General features: G+C 50.3%; 1 protein-coding gene across 2 annotated transcripts in view; it reads left to right on the top strand.

The window, feature by feature from the left end:
- The first annotated feature begins 1,576 nt into the window (after positions 1-1,576).
- The window catches only part of Plekha7 (pleckstrin homology domain containing A7), a 187,839-nt gene continuing 164,560 nt past the window's right edge, over positions 1,577-24,855 (top strand). Inside the window, exons 1-3 of one of the 2 annotated variants that reach the window (XM_021166776.1) lie at positions 1,577-1,696; positions 1,799-1,875; positions 1,966-2,023. In XM_021166776.1, the coding sequence (XP_021022435.1) occupies positions 1,614-1,696; positions 1,799-1,875; positions 1,966-2,023 (218 nt within the window). In that variant the 5' untranslated portion in view covers positions 1,577-1,613. The remainder of the gene's footprint in view (positions 1,697-1,798; positions 1,876-1,965; positions 2,024-24,855) is intronic. The other variant, XM_029479069.1, reaches the window with a different exon arrangement.

Genomic DNA, 24,855 nt, shown 5'->3' with positions numbered 1-24,855 from the left:
TCAAAAAAAAAAAAAAAAGCCGAAGAAGAAGGAGAATCATAATGCAGATAAATATCTGATATATATACAGAATAGATAGATATCTGACATGCTACCCCAAGGGGTCGCGACCCACAGGTTAAGAAACAGCGGGAGAGCTCTGGCTGTGCCCCCTTCAGGGTCCATCCTACTGATCTCTCATTCCAGTGCTCTGTGCAGACTGTTGCACCTTCATGTGAGACTCCTTAGACCCGCAGCTTTTGTCTCTGCAAGGCTGGCCTGACCCTTGCCCAGCGCCTAGCTTCCGGCTGCGGCTCCGCCCACTTGCAGTGTGACAGAGTTGTCTGAGTGTTTTGCATTCTTCTACGGAGTTGCAGCTTAAAGGCTGAGGCAGATAGTTCAGGCGCCCAGGTCCTGGAGTTTGGGGCAGACCAAGGCCCCTTCTCTTGTCCAACTGACACAAAAGAGTAAACACACAAACGTCAATTAGGAGCAAATGAGTAGTTAAGGATCTCCTTTTACTCTACGGGGGGGGGGGTCAGGAGCGCTCCCCAAGACCTAAGTAGGTAAAGAGCGCGGCTTGACAGCTCTTCCAAAATGAGAGCAGGGAGATCCAGACCCAGCATCTCTTTTTTGCCTGTGATCTCTACAGCTTCGGGGGGGGGGGGGATTTTTTTTTTTTTACTTAAAGATTTATTTAATGTATGTGAGTACACTGTTGCTCTATTCAGACACACCAGGAGAGGGCATCGGATCCCATTACAGATGGTTGTGAGCCACCAAGTGGTTGCTGGGATTTGAACCCAGGACCTCTGGAAGAGCAGTCAGTGCTCTTAACTGTGAGCCATCTCTCCAGCCCCCACCTTTTTGGTTTTTGAGACAGAGTCTCATAGTAACCTGCGCTGCACTGAAACTCTGTCAAGCAGTTCTGTGTCTTCCAACTCGCAGCAATCCTTCTGTTTCAGTTTCCCCAGGCCTGGAATCACAGGCAAGCTTTTCTCCTATTTTACATTAGACTTGGAGGCTGCTCCGGAATCCAGCAGAAACCTGTTCGGTGTTCCTTGTCTAAGAAAGAAGCACACTTCCGGGGTAAGGGGGAGGAGAAGCAGAGGTGTGCAGGTCGCCTGCTTTTCCTGGAGCAAGGGTGTGTGTGTCAGGGGTGGGGGATGGGGGGGGGCTAGACTGTTCCTCAGCCCGCGAGTCTCGGGGACAAAGGCTGCGGGGCCTTGTGCCTTGCTCCGGCCGGCCTTCCACCAGTGAACTTTGGAGGCACCGGCCGTGACCTCGAACTGCGAGTCACCAAGGCTGGGAGCCCACGCTGCACCCACCACAGGGGAACCCAGTAGGGTCGGTCCAAGTCCCTCTTGTCTCAGCCCCTCTCCACTCCTTCCTGCTCTCCCCCTCATTTCTTCCAATGCACCCTTCTCCCAATCCCTCCTCAGATCTTGTCCTCCCCTCCCTATTCCTACCCAACTCCTTGTTCCAACTCCTAGTTACTCCAGCTCCCCGTTTCGCGTCCCTCCCACTCACTCCGTCCAACAACTTGCACCCCTATCTCCTCGCTCCGCCCCTTACCCCGCCCCTTACCCCATCCCTCCCCCTCCCCCGGCCCGGGGCTCAGGCGCTGGGCGAACATGGCGGCTGCGGTCGGGCGGGACACCCTACCTGAGCACTGGTCCTATGGCGTCTGTCGGGACGGCCGCGTCTTCTTCATCAAGTGCGTGAGGGGCGGCGACAGCCGGGCGGGGTCGTGCGCTGGGGCTGGGGCCGCGGGTGGGCGTGTAGGGCGGCGGCGCTAACAGGTGCACCTCTCCCGTAGTGACCAGCTCCGCTGCACGACCTGGCTGCACCCGCGGACCGGCGAACCGGTCAACTCGGGTCACATGATCCGCTCAGGTGGGCTCTGGGTCGGTGCGGGGTGCGGGGTGCGGGCTGGGGGTCGCCACGGCTGCGCGAGTTTGACCAACTTTTCTCGCCTTCCCGCAGACTTGCCGCGCGGCTGGGAGGAGGGCTTCACGGAGGAGGGCGCCAGCTTCTTCATCGAGTAAGTGAGCCCGCACCGCGGCCGCACCTGCCTTGCTCTCCCGCAGCCTTGGCGGGCTCGGCGCTCCGGGTTTGTTTGCTTGACGGTGGCGGGCTCGGTGGGGGACGGCTGCGTACCGGGGCTCGCAGCGCCGCAGGGGGCCTGGCCAGGTCCGGCCCGCCGGTGGCGGAGCCTGCAAACTCCAAGGCTCCCCGGAGACACGCCTACCCCGGGGGCCTGCGCTGGGCACAGTGGCGGGTGTCGGGGAGTAGGGCTCGCGTGGGTCCGGAGTGTGGCCTGAGGGCCTGGGCGTGGGGGAGGGGGAAGAGGGGCCCCGATGCTAGTCTAGCCGCGCTGGCTGGGCTCGCCGTGGAGAGTTGGAGCGCGACCCGGGCCGCCGCATCCTTGCTTCTCAGGGATGAGATGGGGGTGGGGCTCCCAGGCAGCCAATGATATTCCCGGAACTCTACCCGCGCGTCTTCGGCGGGCGCCGAACGCAGAGGAACGCGGACGGTCTGCTCTGCCCGGACTAGTAGAACGGGAGCTTTGCCGCCTGAGCCTCTGGGCGCTGTCCCAAGTTATTCTGGGTCTGTTGGTCCGCGTGGATCTGATCTCGAAGTTGTAAGGGGACACGAGTGTACAGTCTTCACTTTTCCCAGTCGGGCAAGGTGCCTGTGTTGCAGCGTTCCTCCCTCTGCTTCCTGTGGGTCCTAGGAGTCAGAACTTGCCTTTGATCGTTTGCCCCAGTCAGTCGGTGCCTGGCATAGAGTAGGAGCTCTGTAAATGTTTGTTTATGGAATGAATGAACTAGCCAAAGGTCTGGCGCTCCATGGTTTGGCACTCGGTGTACTGTGCGGGACCGTGACTCAGAATTCATTTCTTCACCAACTTGGAAACAATGTTTAGATCTGGATCAGAATATGTGAAGAAAGTCCCCGAGCCTCCTTTGTCACTTGGGACTCTTGTATAGTGGCTGCTGACGGATGAGCTCTGTGCAAGGGAGGTGCTCACTGTTTCTGTTCGTCAATTTGTAACCCACGGGAGGAAAGGGAACAAAGAGTGAACAAATAATAATAGCAGGTAACGGTGACTGCTGTGCGGAAAATTAACATGAGGGGATGTGACTTGAAGTGATTGGATGGCTGGTGGGGCTGGTAGGTCCTGATGACTTTTTTCTGAGCAGGTGACATTTGGAATTTGAATGACAAGAAGAACCCTTGCTGTGGTGACCAGTAGGGGCAAAACATTTCAGAAAAATGTTTAAGGAACAAAACCCTTCGAGTTCAATGAGGGGTTGGGGATTTAGCTAAGTGTTAGAACTCTGGGGGAAAAAAAAAAGTTCAATGAGCAAAAAGTCTTGTGTGGCTTGGAGGAAGTGACTAAGGGTGAGGATGGCATTAAAGGAAGGCACAGGAAGGGAGGTAAACGATGAAACTGGAGCAGGGTAAAGAGTTGCTGAGCTCTATCCTGAGACCAGGGAGAATGCAGGCGTTTTAAGGTGGCTTGGTATGTTTGGCAGTTTTGGGGAGAATGGGGTTTGGGTGGAGAGCTGTGCCAGGGAGGCAGGAGAGCAGCAGGAGGCTGTAGCTGTGGTCCAGAGCAGTGGGGGGTGAAACACGGAGATGGAGAGCAGGAGTCAGATTGAGGCTGTGCTTTGGATGCTGAGAGAGAGAGAGAGAACTCCTGGGGGGCTGGGGAGATGATGCTCCGTTCATAAAGTACTTGCCATGCCAGCATGAGGACTCACATTCCATCTCATAAAAACCCAGGTGTAGTAACAATGTGCACTTGTAATACTAGCACTGGGAAGGTAGAGACCGGAGAATCCAGGGCTTGCCACCCTGTCATCCTAGCCTAAGCTGCAAGCCCCAGGTCCCAGCAAGAGACTGCTTCAGAAAATAAGTGGATATTTAAGAAAAAACATGTGAGGTTGGGCTGGCTTCTGGCTTTTACATTCTCAGGCACACATATACGTGTGCATTTGTACACACAGGAATACACACAAGTACACATACTGCGCGCGCACACACACACACACACACACACAGATGATTCCTAGAGGTGAGAGGTCCTGAGTGGGTGGGTAGTGCTCATATCTTTGAGATGGAAAGGCTGGGGGAGAAACAGGCTTGAATAGGTGTTAAGAAACTCTAGATTTTATTCTGTTATATATAAGATGTGAATATATCATATAGATCAGCAATTCTCAACGTGTCATTCACAAATGATCCTTTTTCAGGGGTCGACTAGGATCATCCGAAAACACGTATTCACATTATGATTCGTAACAGCCAAGTGACAGTTATGAAGTAGCAGCATTAGGAAGGTTGAGAACCACTGATATAGGTTTATGAATCTGAAGCTTGGGTTTGAGAGGGAGAGAGGCTTGCAGAGACCCATCTGAGGGTAACTGTGTGTGATGTCATAGGGACTAGGTGATGTCATCAAGGACAAGTGTGGGCCAAGAAAGTCTGTCCCGGTTTGCTTGCTGTTGTCAGAAGCACCATGAGCAAATGCATAGTTAGGAAAACTAGGGAAAACAAAGGTTTGTTTCAGTTTATACTTCCCATCCCAGTTCACCAGTGAAGGAAGTCAGAGCAGGAAGTTGAGCAGGAGCTGAAGCAGAAGCCATGGAGGAAGGCTGCTTGTTGGCTCACTCTAGCCTGCCAGCCCACTTTCCTTAGGCTTACATGGGTAGGATACAATGGTCCACAGTAGGCTGGGCCCTCCCACATCAATCGTCAGTCAAGACAATTCCCTGCAGACATGTCCACTGCAGGACATCTTCAGTTGAGGCTCCCTCTTCCCAGGCTACAGAAACTAAGCAAAACAATGCTCTAAGCCTGGGGGCAGGTAGTGGCTGAGATCAGGAAAGGAAAACTTAAGAGGACAGACTGAGAAGGTGAGAAGATTTGTAGTCACAGGGACCTCCAGAACAGGGGACTGCCACCCATGGCAGATGACATGGGTAAGTAACACCTGTCCAGGAAGGGCAGTACATCTTCCTGGAAGTTTTGTTGCAAAGAAGGGTCCAGGCATTGGCTGATAGCTGGAGATTGTGTGGGTAGAGGGAGGGTGTCTTAGGCTTTTATTGCTGTGAAGAGACCCCATGACCAAGGCGGCTCATATAAAAGGACAACATTTAATTGGGGATGGCTTACAATTTCAAAGGTTTAGTCCATCGTCATCATGGCAGGAAACAGGCAACATAAAGACCAGCATGGTACTGGAGATGTTGCTGAGAGTTCTACATCGTGATCCAAAGGCAGCCAGGAGGAGAGTGGAATTCCACGCTGGGTAGAACTTGAGCATAGGAGTCCTCTAAGCCTTCCTCCCACAAGGCCACACCTCCTAATAGTGCCACTCCCCCTGGGCCAAGCATTCAAACACAGGAGTCTGTGGGGTCCATACCTATTCAAATCACCACAGAGGGGTTTGTTCTTTCCAGGGAAAGATGGTCCAGCATCTTCTTATGTTCTGGACCTGGGGGTGGGTGTCGGGGAGATAGATGTAGGAAAAAAACCTAGCAGTTATTGGAGCAGAGTTTCTGTGGAGGTGAGAGGGAAGGATGCCAGTGTGTATCTCAAGGTCACTTACTGGGACAGCGAGGAAAGGTGGTGAGTGTTTTGCAGTAGTGGCACAGCCTTGCGTTGGATTTGTGCAGTCTGTAAACTCTAGGCTGCAGCCTCAGCACCGGGATTTTATCCCTGTTGCAACTCTTCTTCGATCACTCTGTCCCTGCTGCCACCACTCCCTCATCTGAATCCTCCCACACTTTTTGGAAATGACTACCCATAGCAACATTGACTGTGGCCCCTCCTCTCAGAGGCTGCTGGTGCCAGTAGGTCGGAATCCGTTGTGTTTTCTACATGATAATTTCTCAAGAGGTCTCTTTGTCCCACCCCCCACTCCCCCATGAAGTTTTACACCTATCTGCTTACTAAAGAGTTTGTGGTTCTTTTTTTTTTTTAAGTTACTACATTTGATTGTGTGTCACCTCCAAACCTTGTGTGTCACCCTTCAGCCCTTGTCCCCAGCCTTTGGTTTTCTGAGACAAGATCTTCCTGTGATCCTCAGACTGGTTTTGGATTTAAGATCCTCTTGTCTCTACCTCCTGAGGGGTGGGGTCACAGGTATGTGTAACTGCATCCTACTAAACAGATTAATACCCTCTGGAGTCTGTTTCTTGATTTTAGTTTATTTTTGCACATTTGGCTACACTTTGTCTTCATGGTTCTCACAAGTACAGGTGAGGTGGTGCAGATCTCCCCTTTAATAAAAAGATACTGGGCTCTGAGATGTTTTCATTTTTCCATGAGTCTCCTGACTGGATAGCAAATATCACAGTAGTTATGATAGTGTTAGCTACACCAACGATGAGAATAGTGGCGATTATATGTCTTTTTTTGTTATTTTTTGTTTGTTTGTTTGTTTGTTTGGTTGGGTTTTTTTTTTGAGACAGTCTGTGTCCCTGTGTAGCCCTGGCTGACCTTCAGGTCACAGAGATCCACCTGCTTCTGCCTCCTGAGTGCCGGGATTAAAGGTGTGCACGCCAAGCCTGGGCCTAGTTTGTTTGTTTGTTTGTTTAGGACAGGGTCTTGCACTTTAGCCCAAAAGCTGGTCTCACAGGTAAGCAGCTCCACCACATGGTGCTAACTTAGTTGAGGTCTTGGAGAAAATATCAGGAACTGCTATTGCTATTCATAGCTGTTGTCTGATTTATTTATTTAAAGACAGGGTCTCACTCTGCAGCCCAACTGGCCTGGAACACTTAACATCCTCCTGCCTCAGCTCTCCTGAGAATGTCTCGTCTCAGGATTATAGGCATGTATCACTGTACCTAGCTTTTGGTTTTGTTTTGAGATAGAGCCTCATGTACTGAACCTAGGTCCTCCATCAGGAAGTCATGGCCCTAGTCTAGTCTTTGGGGTTTTTTTTTTTTTGTTTGTTTTTTCTAGACAGGGTTTCTCTGTATAGCCCTGGCTGTCCTAGAACTCACTTTGTAGACCAGGCTGGCCTCGAACTCAGAAATCCACCTGCCTCTACCACCCGAGTGCTGGAATTAAAGGGGTATGCCACCATGCGTGGGTCTTTGTTTAATTTTTATTTCGAGACAGAACCTCACTGGGCTGCCCAGGGCAGCCTTGAACTTGGAACTTGGACACTACTGCCTTAGTGTCCCAGCAGTTGGGAGTTACAGATCTGCGCCATAGTTCAGCCCTAGGCGAATGCTCGTCCTGCCTCAGCCACTTGTGTGCTTGGTGGTGTGTATGTGTGTGGAGTGGGGTGTTGGCACACCACACCCTGCTTGAAGGCTGCTCCTTGAGGGCAGACCTGTTCACTGTTTCTGAGGCATTGGCACACAGCCCAGGCCCGGACCTGCTTCCGCCCTCCGTATTTATGGAAGAGAATGTGTCCCCATGAAACCTTGGGCAGTCATTAAGTAGTCCAGTCTTTATCAATTCCTGGCTGAAGAGGAGACTTGTGTGTGGAGCAGAAGCGGGGAAGCCAGGAGTGGGCCTGTTGGGGCTGGTGTTTACACTCAGGCATCTTGGAGGCAGTCGCTCATTGGCAACAGCAACGCTCAGAGCAGGAACCTGGCTAGGAGAGGCTCAGGCAGCCTTCTTTGGCTCCTTGCTCTCATGAGCTCAGCACTGTGCATCTGGGTATTTTCTCATCTGTTGGCAATTAAACTGGATCCCCCCTTTCCCTGGCTTCAGGGCCTTGGCATCTTCTGACTTTGCTCCAAGGTCCTGACAGGGATCAACCTATCACACTAAGTGCCACTTAGCTTCAGGTCCTCCAGCCTTAGCTTTGTAGACTTGGGTCATCCTGTGTAGGTACCATTCCCTAGGCAGTAGGACTTGGGAAAGATACACTGAAGGCTTGGAGTGAAGTTGTTTTTCTGCTGTTTCCCCTGCGCCTGCAAACATTTTAGGGGCGGAGTCTATAGCATAACTTTCAGGTCTCCAGGGCAAAATGAAAATGGAAGGAGCCTACTGAAATGGGAGGGTGCCATTGGAAGTACCGTAGTAAAATGGGTGTGGTGGCACAGTGATTTTAGCACGTGGGAGGAAGAGGCAAGGCCAGCAAGAGTTCAAGGTCGGGGCTGGAGTGATGGCTCAGTGGTGAAGAGCATCGACTGTTCTCCCAGAGGTCCTGAGTTCAATTCCCAGCAACCACATGGTGGCTCACAACCATCTGTAATGGGATCTGATGCCTTCTTCTGGTGTGTCTGAAGAAAGCTACAGTGTACTCATATAAATAAAATAAATGAATCTTTAAAAAAAAAAAAGAGAGTTCAAGGTCATCCTGGCCGCTCAGTCTGGGCTACGTGAGACTCTAGATATTGGAGCTCTGTCTCCAAAACCCAACAACAAAACAAAGCTGCTGTGTAAGCCAGTGTGTTCAGCCAGCAGTTAGCATTCTAGAAGTGGAGGCAGGAGGATCCAAGAGTTCAAGGCCATCTTCAAAAATGGATTGAATTGTAAGAAGCCAGCCTAGGTTGCATGAGCCCCTTTGTCAAGCTAAAGGAGACAAATCCACAAATCTACAATATAAAACGTGTTCCTTTTGCAGGTTTTCCCCCCTAGACTTGTCATGGTTTTAAAATTTGCTATTTCATGTCTTTTTTTTCTTCTTTGAGACAGAGTCTCACTGTGTAGTCCTGAATATCCTGGAATTTGCTATGTAGATCAGGCTGGCCTCAAACTCACAGAGGTCTGGCTGTCTTTGCCTCCCCCGTGCTGGGATTAAAGGTGTGCGTCACTGTTTTCTGGTTTGTTCAATATCATTTTAAGTAAAGAAAAAATTTAAATATATTATATATGTTTTATAGCTCATCTCTATATCAAATATAATCATTTATTTAAATGTCAATGTCAGATCATTCACCTTTAATGCCGAATGATTCATCAGCACCATATCCCACTATAAAATACAGTATAAGAGTGGGCAGGCTCAGGGCACTGTGGACAGGGTGAGGCACATGCAGGCCAAGTGGGACATAGGAGGCTGGGAGAAGCAGGGAGAGCTGGGGTGGTGAGAGCCAAGGCTTCTAGCCTCCTTCAAAGACACCCTGCTGTGGACCATACCCAGTTCTTAGGGCATGCCTTCAACTTTTCAATCAGTTTAAAGACAGAGTGAATCAGATGTGAAAGTCGTCAAGGGGGAAGTCCTTATTAACTAGAAGGCCCTTTAGAAAAACCATTGGAGGCCAGGCGTGGTGGCACACACCTAATCCCAGCACTTGGGAGGCAGAGGCAGGCAGATTTCTGAGTTTGAGGCCAGCCTGGTCTACAAAGTGAGTTCCAGGACAGCCAGGGCTATACAGAGAAACCCTGTCTAAAAAAAAAAAAAACAAAACAAAAAAAAAGAAAAAAGAAAAGAAAAACTATTGGAGCTTGGACACCACACTTCCAGAACTTTTATTTCAAACCAGAAATTGACAGTCTTACATTGAATTCTGGGTGCTAATGGCTTACATGTATTTAAAGTGGAAGTCCTGAAGCCTCATTGTTGAAGGGCAAGCAGGTTCTCCTGCTTGGCTGGTTTAGGTATAATCTCATACTTTACCTTGTGCTTCCTGGTGGCTTTATCAAGGGGGAAAGCCGGATCACGGATTTAGTACTGGGTCCGTGGGAAAACACTAACAGTGAGTGTTTTGTGGAAAGCTGGAGCATGGACGGACTTAGGGCCGTGATTTGTCTCACACTCTCAAAGCACCTGGAAAAACCTCTGAGAAAAAGGATTGAAGCTGCTTCAGGCTCTTGATCCTCGGGGGAGCCAGTTGCTCCTGAGGCAGGTCATCTGTGTGAAGAGGGGAGGTGTGAGTCTCCTCTGCACTGGTCACCAACCGCTGGGGGACGTGGGCGCTGGGAGAAGGTAGCTCATGGGAGAGGAAGAATGCTTGCTCGGCATGCCAAGGAAGCCTGGGTTCCATTCCCAACACAGCAAAAGGAGAAACAGTAAGAACTGGGTGCTTCTACCCCGATGGTACGGTTTCCATCCTCTTCGCACGCTAAGAGGGTGTTCGGCACGTGCTAGTGGAGGAAGATCCTGAGCAGGAGGACAGCCAAACCCAGGTCTTCCAGGGCTACAGAGTGAGCGAGTTCAAAGCCAGTCTGTACAATTTAGCGAGACTGTGATTCAAACGTAAAAGTAAAAATAAAGAGATTAGGGGTCCAGCCCATGAGTGGGGCCTTTGCATTGCATGTGCAAGGCTCTGGGTGCAAGTCAGGTTTTTTTTTTTGGTGGGGGGGAGGTGAGCAGCTGGCAAGTCAGGCCAGGATGTGGAATACTGGGTGACAGACTGTGGTGCCCACTCCAGCTCAGCGTAAGGAGTCAGCATCTCAGACTGGCACGGGGTTGTGAGTAAACACTGGCAGAGGGAAGAACCTGGAGGAATATGGTGGTGTTTTCCTCTTGTCACAGGGCTGTCAAAACATTTGCTTTTTGATTTCTGGGAAGGGGAAGCATTTTGAATGAATGTTTTTATTGTCTGAGGAGTGTTTCAGGAACACTATCTGGTTCAACGCTTACCATTATTATTATTATTAGCTGTAGAACTTTGGCTCGAAAGGTAAAGTGATTTTCCTACAGTTACCTGTTACCTATTAGCTCAGCCTTTTCAGGGCTCAGGGGAGAGAGGCCTGGAGGTATTGTTACCCTAGCTTGTGTTTCTCAGACACGGGGACCACAGATTTAATGACAGAGGCAGAGGAAGGTCTGCTTCCCTGGGAGACTTGGGTGCAGAAAACGTCATGTGTGCAGACTTCAGTTTTGCTGTGCCAGGGTGAAACCCAGGGCTTTGGGCCTGCTGGGCAAACTCTACCACTGAATGACATCCCCAGCCCCTGGCTGGAGAAATAGTGTCTTACTGTGAGGCCCAGCCTGGCCCCAGTCCTCATCCTCCTGCCTCTGTACCCTAAGTGCTGGGATTACAGGCCTGCACCACCATGCCTGGCTTCTGTGGCCTTTACAGTCGATACATCCTCTCCTCTGCCTACCTCGGGATCGATACCTTGGTAAGCTGCATCAGATCTACTGTGTGCCTTTTGCCGTTTTCCAAATAGAAGCATCTGCCCCAGGAGGTGCCAGCTTCTCTTAATTGCCCCTGGGCTTATGTCGCTCTTGGCGGACCTGTGCGAGTCTCACACTCTCTGCCATGCATCTGCTCAGGGTGATGTGTGTGGGGAAGACAGAGAGGGTGTGTAGTGGGGAGTCTGTGTCTCCAGGAAGTGTGGGGACACAGACCCATCATTGGCTTTCTGGTCTTTCTGGGTCTTAGTGCCTGGAGGAAAGCCACACCAGCAGCTGCTGTGGCCCCAGGCTCTCTTCCTTTCTTATTTTCACCCCCATCCCAGCCGGGCCCTGTCTGCTTTCTGACCTTGGTCCTTTGTTGATTCTCTCTAAGCTTCCTATGTAGCTGTGGTTGGCTCCAAAATCTCTCTATAAACCAGGCTGGTCTTTAACTCACAGAGTTCCCTGTCTCTGCCTCTTGAGAGCTAGGATTAAAAGCATGTACCACTGGGTCAGGCTTGGGCTGTCATCTTTTGCTGGACTGAGATTGCTTGGCCTCTCTCATCCAGTTTCCTCACAACCACCTTGGAAGCAGGGTTGGTTTTTCTGGAAGCCCTGCAGTGTGTAGGTGTGTGGATGGGGTTGACACCTGTGGGGAGAGACAGCCTTACCACCTGGATGCTAATCCCAGCCGGGCCCTGGCTGCTTTCTGACCTTGGTCCGTTGCTGATTCTCTCTAAGCTTACTTCTCCAAAGGTCCACTGTTGTTAGTTGGAGGATTAAATGAATCATGAGGTGGAAAAAAGACCCAGGACATGTTTCGTGCAGAGTAAATGCCAATGAATGTGAGCTCCTATACATCTATTCCCACAGCTCAGAGCTGGGGTGAGAATGTGAGTCTGCATCCTGATTGCATTTGACTGCTGGCGGGGTGGGGGTGGGGTGGGTGGAGGGTGGGGGAGCTTGATGTCTCTGATACTGGTTTGCCTGGAGTTAGCAGCATGTTAACTGTAGAACTCAACTCAGAAATTAATTTGAACCGACGAAAATGGAAAACCATTTAGTACTAACAAGATGTCCTTAGTTCTGGAAAATGCACACTGAAATGTTTGCTCTGGAGGTTGTGGGACTGGGGGAGTGCGTATTTGTGTGTGTGGGGTAGGGGGCTGGGGAGTATATATTTGTGGGGGGTGGGAGTGGGGGGAAAATAACACCATGGGACACCATGTTAACAGTGGCTGAGTCTGGATAACGGATACTTGGGGACACTTTTCACTGTTCTTTTGCAACTTAAAAATAACTTTTTTAGAGCCAGGCGGTGGTGGCACACGCCTTTAATCCCAGCGCTCAGGAGGCAGAGGCAGGTGGATTTCTGAGTTCAAGGCCAACCTGGTCTACAAAGTGAGTTCCAGGACAGCCAGGNCTACACAGAGAAACCCTGTCTCTAAAAAAAAAAAAAAAAAAAAAAAAAAAAACCAAAAACTTTTTTAGCTGAGCGTGGTGGCACATACTTTTAATCTCAGCACTCAGGAGGCAGAGGCAGACAGAGGCAGGCAGGTCTCAGCTCAAGGCCAGCCTGGTCTATAGAGCAAGTTCCAGGACAGCCAGGACTACACAGAGAAACCCTATCTTGAAAAAACAAACAAATAAAAAGTTTTATATAGTTATTTATTTTATGTGAATGAGTATTTTTCATATGTATCTATATCTATCTATCTATCTATCCACCACATGTATGCCTGGTACCTGCAGAGGTCAGAAGAACGGGTGTTGGATCCCCTGGAACTGGAGTTACAGGTGGTTGGGGTCCTCTAGAAAAACAGGGCTCTTAACCTCTGAGGCATCTTTCTAGCCCCTTTACTCTTGCAGCTTTCACATACATTTATAGTGATGTCAAGTAAAGTTGTGGTGAATGCCTGGAACACACAGGAGGCTGAGGTAAGAACATCTGATGCTGTGAGTTTTAGCTAGGCCTGGTCTACATATTGAGTTCAAGGCCAGCCTAGGCAACCCTGTCTCAAAACAAACAAACAAACAAACAAACAAATAACAAACAGGCAAAGAACCCAAATGCAAAACCCTTCAGCAGTTTATCTTAACAGTCCGGCGCTGACCTGCGCACCAAACTCAACAGAAATGGCTCCTTTAATTATCAGCTGCTGACAGCTGTTTATACATATGGATGGGGGCTGAGGAATTCACGTGTGTGTATTAGGTAGCCCAGTGAGGACTGCCCAGCAGTCCTTTGTGGCATCACAGCCCCCTTTCCCTGCTTGGCTGCATCCCTCAAGATCCCTGATGGTCCTGTACTGCATGGGGTGGGGCGATCTGTTTTAGGAAAACAAACTGTCCATTAAGGGCCAGGCTGGGGCTGGAGAGATGGCTCAGTGGTTAAGAACATTGACTGCTCTTCCAGAGGTCCTGAGTTCAATTCCCAGCAACCACATGGTGGCTCACAACCATCCGTAATGAGATGTGACTCCCTCTTCTTGAGTGTCTGAAGACAGCTACAGTGTATTCACATATAATAAGTAAATAAATCTTTAAAAAAAAAGGGGGGGGGTCAGGCTGCCTGACATCCATCACAGGTGCCTGCCCAGGCTGCAGGGGTCTAGGCTGTGAGAGCCCACCGGGCTGTGGAAAGGCTGGGATCTGTCTCCTTCCTGGATTCTTAGAGGCTGTATGAATGCTGCTCTGTAACTAGGCATCACCTGGTATCAGCTGTGGACACTGGAAAATAGACAAGTTGTCTGTCCTGATCAGCAGCTGACACTGGAGTTAAACACTATTCCTTCTAGAGCAGGCCTTTTGATTGTCATTTATACAGCTTGGGCATTTGAGACAGGGGTGGGGAGCTAAAGGTCTTTCTGAAACCAGAAGAATCGCAGTTGGAACTCACGCCTGAGTTATTTGGTGCTGTTTCTACCCTGGCTTCACCACCCCCCCCTCCTCTGCACCATCCCTAAGGACCCCAAAGCAGCAGCATCTTGGGCCTCCCTCACCGAGATCCCACTGAGGAACAAGTGAACCGAGCTGTGGCCCTCGGCAGGTGGGGGTGGTGAGAGGGGCCCTGGTGTCCTGGAAGGGTGGATCTCCTCATTTGGAGTATCACCCCCTCTTTAATCTTTTCTACTTCTCCTTTTTCCTCCTCCCCAGATGTCAACTGACCCAGCTTAGGGACCGATGAGCCTCTTAAGTCTGCTTAAAGAGCCAGGCTGTCTTTCAGGGCCTGCCTGAGATCAGCCAGCCGCAGCCAGCCTTCTTAGGGGCTCTACTGCATTTCCTGTCTGGGCCTGACCGCTTGGAGTTAGCATGCACTCTCCTGTGCCTCCCTGGAACCCACTCAACCAATGGGAATGTAGTAAGAGGCTCATTCTGTCCTGTACCCAGGGCATTGCTGCCTTTCTGTGGGGCCAGGGCCAGAAAAGGGCGCAATAAGTGGCATATTTGTGTCATTTCCATTTGTAAACTGAATTGGCCATAGTTCATAGATGGAGCCAGTGGGCTGTGTAGGGGTGAGTGCCTCTTTAGAGAACTAACCAGAGGTTTGGGTAAAGGAGTTTACCAAGTGTGAAGCTGAAGGGCCTCCACATTGGGCCCTGTGGACAGAGACAGAGGCCACTATCCCTACTTCCAGTGTCCAGTGCAAAAGCAGAGAGGATCCTGATCAGTTTCAGTCTGGGTGTTGGGGGTGGGGCTCTGATGGATCTGGGGACCTCCAGGGGAAGATTGAGGAAGGCAGGCAGCTGTGGAGAAGGGCAGTGATGAGCTGCAGGGGAGAGGGGAGCAGGGGAGCAGGTGGTGTGGGTCATAGCATCTGTGTGAGGAGAGGAGGTGTTGGGTGGACCCTGGCTCAAAGCCTGAATTGGCAACTTGGTTTCAGGAAAGAGGGCTGATGGGGACATTGCCCAAGGGGTTCCCAGCGCTGAGTCTGAGCCTCACAGTGGTTGTAGAACAAGATACGAGGCTGGGATGGAGATTGATTTTGATTATCAGTGTGCTTGCACAGTTTTCATGAAGTTTTGGGTGCGATCTCAAACACTGCATAAACCTGGTATGGGTGGTGCCCATCCTCTCACTGTGCAGGTGAAGGCAGGAAGGCCAGAGTTTCAAGGTTATGCTTAGCTACCAAGGCCACCCAGGGCTACATGAAATTCTGTTTCAAAAAGAAAACAAAACGATGCTATAGACTGGTGCCTGAGACCCCAGTGCTGCCTCTTGCTTGGGCTGGTCACTTCCATCTCTGTCTCTAGGTGTTTCTTCCCTTAGGGTAGCTACGGTGGTGGCTACTTTGACCACCAGAGCAGGCAACCGTTATGATTGCTGCTCTGCTGGCTCTGTGAAGGAAGCGCTTTGCTAGGCTAGGCGCTGTGCTGCTGGCCAGGGGCTGGCGCGCCGTTCCCAGGGAAGTCTCCTGCGTCCAGGCTAGAGATGGAGGTTTGTGCCCTCTTGCTTTTTCTTTCCATTCTTTGTTTTTGTTTAAACAGGTTCTCATTTTATAGTCTAGGCTAGCCTTGAACTCATGTCTCCCAAATATCGGTACTCCAGGCTTGCCAGTGTGCCTCACTGAGAACTCTGTGTTTGTATTGAGACTTGTCTGTAATTGGAAGCTGGGCCCTGATTAGTGCTAAATACCAAAGAGCGGTTACTGATCTTTGAAGCTGTGTAACTGTGTCCATCCAGAGAGAACAGGAACAGGTTTCCTGGGCTCAGAATTGCTAAGGGCTTTCCACCCCCTGCCCTCTGCACTCCCCTGGTGGAGGGCCTTCATTGGGGTGCCCACATGGGCTATCTGGCAGGACGTCTTGCTCCTTTCGGGGTAGGCAGCAACTTTGGTGTCTGTATTAGACACCCTTAATGAAGTGAATGAACTGACGCCCTAGTCTAGAATGTGGGTCCAAGCCTCTGGGGGCTTGGGACTTGGGACCCTACCCAGGTGCACGGGTGATTCGCTGTGCGGAGAGTGAAGCCTCATGTAGCTTCATCTCCTGCGTCTGCGTCTGCACAGCGGCGGCGTCTGCGCAGTGGCGGCGCTCCTTTCCTCCGAGTGTCATTTGAGATGGAAAACTGATAGCCTGGCTGCAGGTCCACGCCTCTGCTCTGCACATGGTGGGCCTGTGAGCATTGTGTCTTTTATGACAGGAGCTCATCTGTCCAAAGCAGTCAGACAGAGCTGGGTGCAAGGTAGTAGAGGGGGAGCAGGGGGCACCGCTGTCAGTCACTGCCCGCACTTTTGCTCAGAGGGAGTCCTGGGAGCAGGAGTCTGGTTTTGCTTCCTCCATGGAGATAGCACTCTGCCACTCTTACCTCTGCCCAAATGCTGCTTCCAGTCTCATAGGGAGGTGATCTGATTGATCATACCAATGACCGTAGAGTGGGGACTCTGCCTTCCCGGGGTGGTGAGCTCACACCTCAGAAGCCATAAGTACTTAGAGATACTCTGAGGACAGAAGACGCCTGGCTGGAGGGTCCTTCTGGGTTGCTGGAGGAGGCAGGCAGGCTGCAACTCAGAACCAGGGATGGCTGCGTGTGTGCCAGTGAATGGTGGTGATGGGATAGTGGTACCTTACCACTCCCAATATCCCTGCGCTGGTCCTGGGGGGATCTGGCAGGAGTAGGGGCTCCAAACAACTCCCTTGCTCCCATCAACTCACCAGCTCCCCGTGGACTGTGTCAGGCACAGGGTCAATGTTCAGCCAAAGAGGTTTGCTGATGTAACCTTTGACCTGCCTCTCCAGAAATGGGCGGGCTTACAAGGAGAGTGTTTAGACTTGGGAGTAAGTACGGCGCTGAGCAGGGATGGGAAGAAGGACTGGAGCCCAGGGTCAGGGTTCAAGGGAGTAGAAAGGCTTGCCTAGCCTGCCAGGGGAGGGCTTGGAAAAGTATTTTTCATAGCACATTTTGAACTGGGGATTTGGAAAATAATAGACAGACGGCTGCTGTGAAGCTAAATATCTATAATCACTGTACCCAGGGATGCATTTTTAAATGGAACTGGTGGTACCTAAAATTACATCCATTTATGCAGGCTTTGAATAATGCCTTTTTTTCCCGTGTGAGGTGTGAGCGGGAGCTGAAGAGAGCTCAGCTGGCCTCTGCCTTTGGTTTTCCCAGCCCTCCTTACCTGAGAACGTGTAGGTGTGTTTCTGTGTTTGTCATTAGATGGGTGCTGAAACTCAGAGGACATGAATCCTTCGGCTGAGGGCGGGGGGAGAGAAAAGTTTCATGTTCTGCGAGGAGATAGATATTTAAGTTAGAACGCAGAAGTACTCTTTTATTGTGGGAGAGGCATGGGTGATTGGTACTGGATACTATATAGAACAAGCTGGAAGTTCTTTTTTTTTTAAAGACTTATTTATATTTTTATTTATATAAGCACACTGCAACTGTCTTCAGACACACCAGAAGAGTGCATCGGATCCCATTACAGATGGCTGTGAGCCACCATGTGGCTGCTGGGATTTGAACTCAGAACCTCTGGAAGAGCAGTCAGTGCTCTTAACCGCTGAGCCATCTCTCCAGTCCAAGCCTGGGAAGTTCTTTTTTTTTTTTTTTTTTTTTTTTTTTTTTTGGTTTTTCGAGACAGGGTTTCTCTGTGTAGTCGTGGCTGTCCTGGAACTCACTCTGTAGACCAGGCTGGCCTCGAACTCAGAAATCCATCTGCCTCTGCCTCCCGAGTGCTGGGATTAAAGGCGTGTGCCACCACGCTCGGCCTGGGAAGTTCTTAAAGTAAGCTGTAGGATGGGCTGGTACCCCAAGAAGCCAACTGGTTTTCTTAAACCCTCATTTGTTCATTCACTCATTCATTCTGTGTTTGTGTGGCTTTTGTTTTGTTTTCGAGACAGGGTTTTTCTGTGTATTCCTGGCTGTCCTGGAACTCACTTTGTAGACCAGGCTGGCCTCGAACTAGAAATCCACCTGCCTCTGCCTCCCAAGTGCTGGGATTAAAGGCGTGCGCCACCACTGCCCAGCCTTGTGTGGGTTTTGTTTTTTTTTTTTTAATTTATTTTGAGACAATGTCTTACTACTTAGTTTTAGCTGGCTCAGAGCTCCCTATGTAGACTGATCTGGCTTGGGATTTGTGGGCTATCCTCCTGCCTTTGCCTCCTTGGTGTTGGGATTACAGGTGTGGAATACCACCTTTATTTTATTTATTTATTTATTTATTTAATGTATTTTTGTCTGGTGCTGATGTGCGCACCAAACTTAACAGAAACGGCTCCTTTAATTATCAGATGCTGACTCTGTTTACAGAGGAGGGCAAGTGGCTGTGTTAGGTAGCCCAGTGAGGGCTGCCTAGCAGTCCTCTGTGTCATCACAGCCCCCTTCCCCTGCTTGGCTGCCTCCCTCGAGATCCCTGATGGTCGTGCCCGGGCTGGGATGATTTGTTTTAGGGGAACACTCAATTTGTACAGGTTCACTTAAAAGGTTGAATGAGAGGTGTGACCTGGCCTTGTGTAACACTAAGGAAAAGTAAACTTTGGGGACCTTATGTTGAGTAAGCTGGACAGAGCCCCACTGGTGGCAGGCATTGCCACCTCTCCCTGGAACAGGCAAGGAGATAGTAGATGAGTTTCTGGGCTCTGGGGGATGAGTTCTTGGGCTCTGGGGGAGAGTGGGGAGGTGGCTGGCTTTGTAGAGGGAATAGACTGTGCTACCCTGGGGGCTGGAACCTGGCCAGGCAGGTCTAGGGTCTTGGCCATGCTGTCCTCTGCCTGTCCCATGCCAAGTACCAGGTGCCACGGGTACAGAAAAGCATGGGCTGTGGAGCTTGGGTGAGTTATTAAGCTTTTGTAAAATGGGGTGAATGTTGGTATCTTCCCCAACAATCTTTTTTTTTTTTTACCTTGATTAAACAAAAATAACATGGCTGAGGGTGCTAGTGTTCACCTGTAATCTCTCTTTTGGAGGGCTGAATGAGGAGGACTGTGGGCTTAAGACCACGCTGGAAAACATAGTAAGACCTTGTCTCAAGAAATCAAACCAAACCAAACCAAACCAAACCAAACCAAAAAACCCTATAAAGAAAAAAAGTCAAAAGTCAACAACAAAAGAATGTGGAGTATTGATTCCCAGAATGCAGCAGTATTGTTTAATACTTTTGGCACTTATATGTATTCACAGGGGGTTTATTTATCCTCTGGAGTGGCTGTGCTGTCCCAGGTATGTGGGAGATTGCTCAGTTCCTTGGCTTCAATCCCACAGGTCTCCTGTCTACTGATATAGACAGAGACCACCTGCTGTCTTGTTCGGCCGTCTCAGCATCTTAGTGATGGGTATTTTCTAGACGACAGCATCAGCTGTCCTGTCAGGGTTAACCAAGGTTGGAAATGTCCAGTGTCCAGCGCTGCATCCTAATTGTGACCTTGGCAGTTAGCATTTGTGGAGGCAGTTTGAGTACAGTTTGTAGCACAACTCGTGTCTCACCTGAGCCCTGCCTTCCTTTTCCTGGCGGGGAAGAAAAGGCTGCAGTGATAGTGGGGAAGCTAGAGGGGAGGTTTGAACTCAGTTCAGCATTTCTTTTCTTTTTTTTTTTTTTTTTTTTTTTTTAGAGATTTATTTATTTATTAGATGTAAGTACACTGTAGCTGTCTTCAGACACTCCAGAAGAGGGCACCAGATCTCGTTACGGATGGTTGTGAGCCACCATGTGGTTGCTGGGATTTGAACTCTGGACCTTTGGAAGAGCAGTCGGGTGCTCTTACCCACTGAGCCATCTCACCAGCCCAGTTCAGCATTTCTTTATCCACCTTTGCTGTGCCTCTGGAGAGCATTGGGTAGCTCGTGCATCAAGGTATTCATTCAGTTTCAGGTGATGGTCAGGAGTGTGTGGCAAGGACCCAGGGTAAGAGGTGTGGGTGCTTCATGGAAAGAGGTGCCCAGGAGGGAGTAGTGTGGGGGCTGGGTTAGTCAGGGAAGCTTTGGGTCTCCAGCTGGGATGGTGCAGAGGGCTTAGTGACATAGCCTTTGTCAAAAAGGGACTCTTGGAAAGGTAGACTTTCACTGAGCCCTTGACATGTGTTAGGCTCAGGCCCCAGGCACTGTGAGTATCCAAATGAGAAGAGTTAAGCAGATTTGGATGGAGGTTAGGAACACAGGTTCTGATATGTGGTTGTCTGTGTTTGAGGTCCAGCACTGACACTTCTCGGCTTGTGGTGTGATCCCTATATAATCTGGGGCCTCAGCTTCCTGATGTGTAAAATAGGAGTAATGGTAATTGTGGTAGGGTTTACATGAGCTAACGTGGGGTACTCAGAAGGGTCTTGGGGATAGAAGCTATATGTGTGTGCTGGCTCTTTATTAGCACCATGGATATCGTCAGTCCAAGGGAGATGTTTTGTCTGGGTTGGTTGCTGCTATCTGGATGCTCCCAGAAACTTCTGGTACATACCTAGCAAGCATCAGGTTAATGATTCACAGCACCACTGGTGTGCCCAAGGAGCCATGAGCCTGGGCTAGAAGGGTCACAGCTGTGTCACAAACTAGAAGACACCATGCAAGTAATTTGATAAGGGGAACCTGGGAAATTTGGCAGAGGGGCAGGTCAGGGGAAGCTTGGGATTCTGGGCAAGCCTCCAGCTTGGTCTTGAAAAACATGAAGGGGCTTATTGGAGTCTTGAGTGATAGAGGAGGAGGATGGAGCTTGGGCAGAGTCACGGGAAGCATGGCACACTGGCGGCAGTGGGAGAGCGCGGGCTGCGGAGTGAGTCCCTTAGAGAGCCTTAGTCCTGTGGGTCTTGCACACGAGACTCCACCTGGCAGGTGAGGGCTGGCCTCCGAAGCTGGTAACAGGTAACACATACCTTGGTTGGCAGCACGTTTGTCTTAAAAATAGAAGGGACAGAGATAGAGGGATGGTGTGCTTGTCCTAGGTATGGCCTAGTTAGAACCTGACCCCTGGCAACATCAGCTGTCCTCACCTTCATTCATAGGCCAGCAACTTCCTCTCACTACTGAGGACTACCTCCTGCCTGTCCCTCCTCCCAAGACTCAGCAGAAGGGTGGACTGAGTCCCCAGGTAGTCATCCCTTATCTGTGTGATCTGTGTGTGTGTGTGTGTGTGTGTAAAAGGGGGTGCTGTCTGCTACACTCAGTGAGTTGTAGGGCCTTATATATTCCTATGGTGGTCACAGACAGTCCTAGCTGTGCTTTTGTGTGTTTAGTGTCTAGGTGATTCAAACATCTAGGGTGTAAGAGACAGAAAGTGCACACAGACTTCATAAGTAACAACAACACTTTATTCAGTGATTCATTCAGGTCAGGAAGGAATGTGCCATCAAAGAGACAGCTGGCCAGGGAGTGAGGCTCAAGGCTCCAGCCTGTAGCCTCATTTATGGGGTCTAGAGGAAGAAAGTGGTTACTAGGGACGTCTGTCTGTCTGTCTGTCTGTCTGTCTGTCTGTCTGTCTGTCTCTGTCTCTCAAGATGTTGAATCCTAGGCCTTCCAGGACATTGTATGAGTTCACTGTCAGCAGAGCTTATCAAACACAGGGAGGAGGCTGCAGATTGTAAACACCCTCTGATGCTCTTCTGGTCAGAGTCCCTGAGTGTCAGTATCCCTCTCCTGTGTGGGGTGTGGCTTCTACAGGGTCCTCACGAAAGGATTTAAAGCATCTCTAGCATTCCTAGAGTAGCCAGATTTTTTGAGCAGGGAACATGTTAGGCTAGAGCCAGAGTCATTGCCTCTTGTGGCAGTATAACATCTTAGAAAAGTCAGAATGACCAGGAAAGGTCTTGCGGACCCAGGCCCCAGATAACCGATCACAGGTCCACAGCCTGTAAGAGAGCCGGGTTTAGCTCCGTCCATTCCCTCAGAGCTAGGTTAGAAATGTGTTGGGGTAACTTTTTTATTGTTGTTCTTTGGTTTTGTTGTTCATAGACCTGGTCTTGCACAGCTCAGACTGGTCTCACACTCATTACTCGCACTGCGCTTGTGATCCTTCCTCAGTGGCCCCACTGTGTTCACTCCTGATTTTTCAGTAGGTGAAGGGCCAAGGCCAGTGGAGGGTAGGAGGGAGGCTGGAGTGACTGGGGCTAGGGTTGGAGAGGGAGACACCAGAAAGCCTTTACCAAGGAATTGTGTCTCAAAACCTTGTCATGCAGGGAAGAGGGCAAAGGCTATCACAGAATCAAAGGTCTAGGAAGTGCAGGGGTCACGGGGTAGACTAATCTGGGGAGAGAAGACCCTGGAACTCGTAGAGAACCTTCTGAAGGCTGGGAGAGCCCCACCTCCGTTTCCCATCTAGTGCTTGTGTCTCAGCGTCTGAAGGAGGTCCATCCAAGTTACTAAAGTTCTGGTCAGACTTGAGTCATAAACAGGCCGAGAAGTTCCTGGAGGCTGTTTTGCATTCTCTTCATTCTTCAGACTAATCTGAAAGCCAGAAAGGGGCAGGTGGCTTTTCTGCAGGGCTGGATCCAGCCCAGTTAGAACCTAGCCATGGCCTTAGCCTGGGCTGTTTGTACCACACCCATTTATAAGGAAACCCCTGTCCAGGCCTGGTCTGCCCCTGGTCCGCTCCGCCCCATCATTCAGTCTTATGCGGAAAAGGTAGAGGAAGCTACAGTTTTGTTTACCAAAGGGGCTGGTTGGGTAGATCGCTTTGCAAGGTTAAAGGCCATTGGGGAAACCAAGGTTTCTCTGCGGGCTCCTGATGGTGGGTAGGTGGAGGTAGGTGGAGGTGGGTGGAGGTGGGTGGAGGTGGGTGGGTGGAGGCAGGCCTGAGCCAGCCACCAGCTGGGAACTTTTGCCTGAGATGACTGTCTGGTGTGGTGCCTGAGGTTTTTCCAAGGCATGGTTCCTGAGCACAGAGGGCTGAGCAGTTTCCGGCTCTCACATTCTTTTTCTGGAGAGTAGGGCCGGGAGAGATTAGGGCAGACACAGGAGGCCTGTAAGTTTTCCATTTGGGGCAATTAATTTGATGGATTGCAAATCAGCTCCGGACTTCCTCGTGCTCCTCCCTGGGAGCAGCGGGACTGACTGAGAATGCCTTCCACTCCCCTGGCACCTGTGTTACCTGCTGGTGGCCTCAACTTGGTTCAAATTTGAGCACATAGTAGGTGCTTTCTGAAAGCCTTGAGTATCTGATGAGAGCCTTTCTAGAAAGCTGTTAGCTGAGGATCTCCCAGTGGCCACACCATTCATAGGTACAACTGAACCTCTGCCACGAGCTAATCTGCTCAAGGTCACTCATGTCACTGGTGACAGCTGGGACTGCAGCCAGGTTTCTACACTGCGCTTGCCTAGAGTGCTCAAAGGAAAGGCGATGCATGAGGCACACGGTGAAGGACTCCTGTGGGTTGTCCTGATCACCCCTTGCCTTGGGTCAGAGGTTCCTGTCAGCGTCTTCCCCTGGTGGTTTTGAAGCCTCCTACAAGGGTGTTAAGGGTCACATTTGCTGTGCTCCCATGTCGTGCTCCCCTGGGCACTGCAATGGTGCTCAGAACTGACTTGCTTTGTAGGACACCTTTGTAGCTGCGCTTCTCCTGGCTTAATCTTGTGTGTTAAGGTTTTGGCCTTCCCACACATCTGTAAATATGAAGGGTTTTACAGAAAGCCATGTGTAAAGCAATCTCAGTGTAAGGACGTACCAGGTGTCTGGGGTTGGCTAGCTTATTCAGTGCTCCTGCTGTGGCAGCTTTGGGCGGGTTTTCTATGATAGACGAGGCTTCTACCCTAGGAACCCATTCTTCTTAGAATCAATTTCTCCCCCCTCTCCCCACTAGAGTCTCATTATGTAACTAACCCTGGCTGGCTAGGAACTTGTCTATATAGACCATGTTAGTTTCAAACTCACAGAAATCTGCCTGTCTCTCCTCTCCTTTTTTAAGTACTAGGATGAAAGGTGTACACCACTCATCCAACTAGAATTAATTTTGGCTAACATATAAATAAGTAGGTTCGATTGTTGCTTTGGTGCGGGGGAGGGGGGAAATTTTTGTGTACCTCAGCCTTAACCTTCAGCTTCTTTCTACCTCCTCAATGTAGGGTTACAGGTGCCTACCAACACAGCAGTTTATGTGGTGCTAGGACCCAAACCCAGGGTTTCACATACACTGGGCAAGCCACCATAACACTTTCATGTAAATAGGTTCTTATACTTTGTGTCCCTGCCCCTCTCTGAGTTTCAGTTTCCATTTGTAATCAGCTGATCGAGCATTATTGACTTCCTGTGGCTGCCAGGCATTGTTGCAGAGGCCAGGCTGGACTGTGTACGTAAGCCACAAACTCTCTGCTCCTTGAACATACTTTGTAGTGGACAGAAAGATGCGCCTTTGCAGGATTGCAAATGTGTGAGGTCTGGGCTGGGGAGTCAGGAGGGTGGGGTGTCGGGGGAGGCATCTGAGTTGAGATCTTATCAAGGTATGTGACATCTAGGCAGAAGGTCTCCTGAGGCGAGAACAGCAAGTTCAGAAGCGGGGTGTGTGTGTGTGTGTGTGTGTGTGTGTCTGGAGTGGGCCTGGCTTGTCCGGAGGAGCAGAAGGAGGTCAGGATGGGCTGAGAGTGCAGGGAGGTGTGGGGGTGGGGGATTTGGCCTTCACCCAGGGTTGGGGTTTGGGGGAGCTATCCTAGGCTTTTGTACAGAGGAATGTCATTTGCTTTAGAAGGCTAATTTGCTGGTTGTGTGTGGAATAAACAGACGCCTCAAGCCCATGTAGGTAGTGTGTTTAATACAGTACCTAGCATGGAATACGCCTCCATCCGTGGATTTGGGTTCTTCACAAGAACTCTATCATCGGGCTGGTGAGATGGCTCAGTGGGTAAGAGCACCTGACTGCTCTTCCGAAGGTCAGGAGTTCAAATCCCAGCAACCACATGGTGGCTCACAACCATCC

The sequence above is a fragment of the Mus caroli genome, chromosome 7, assembly GCF_900094665.2.
Source record: "Mus caroli chromosome 7, CAROLI_EIJ_v1.1, whole genome shotgun sequence".
In the NCBI taxonomy this organism is placed as follows: Eukaryota; Metazoa; Chordata; class Mammalia; order Rodentia; family Muridae; genus Mus; species Mus caroli.
This window is presented reverse-complemented; position numbering and strand designations above follow the sequence as displayed.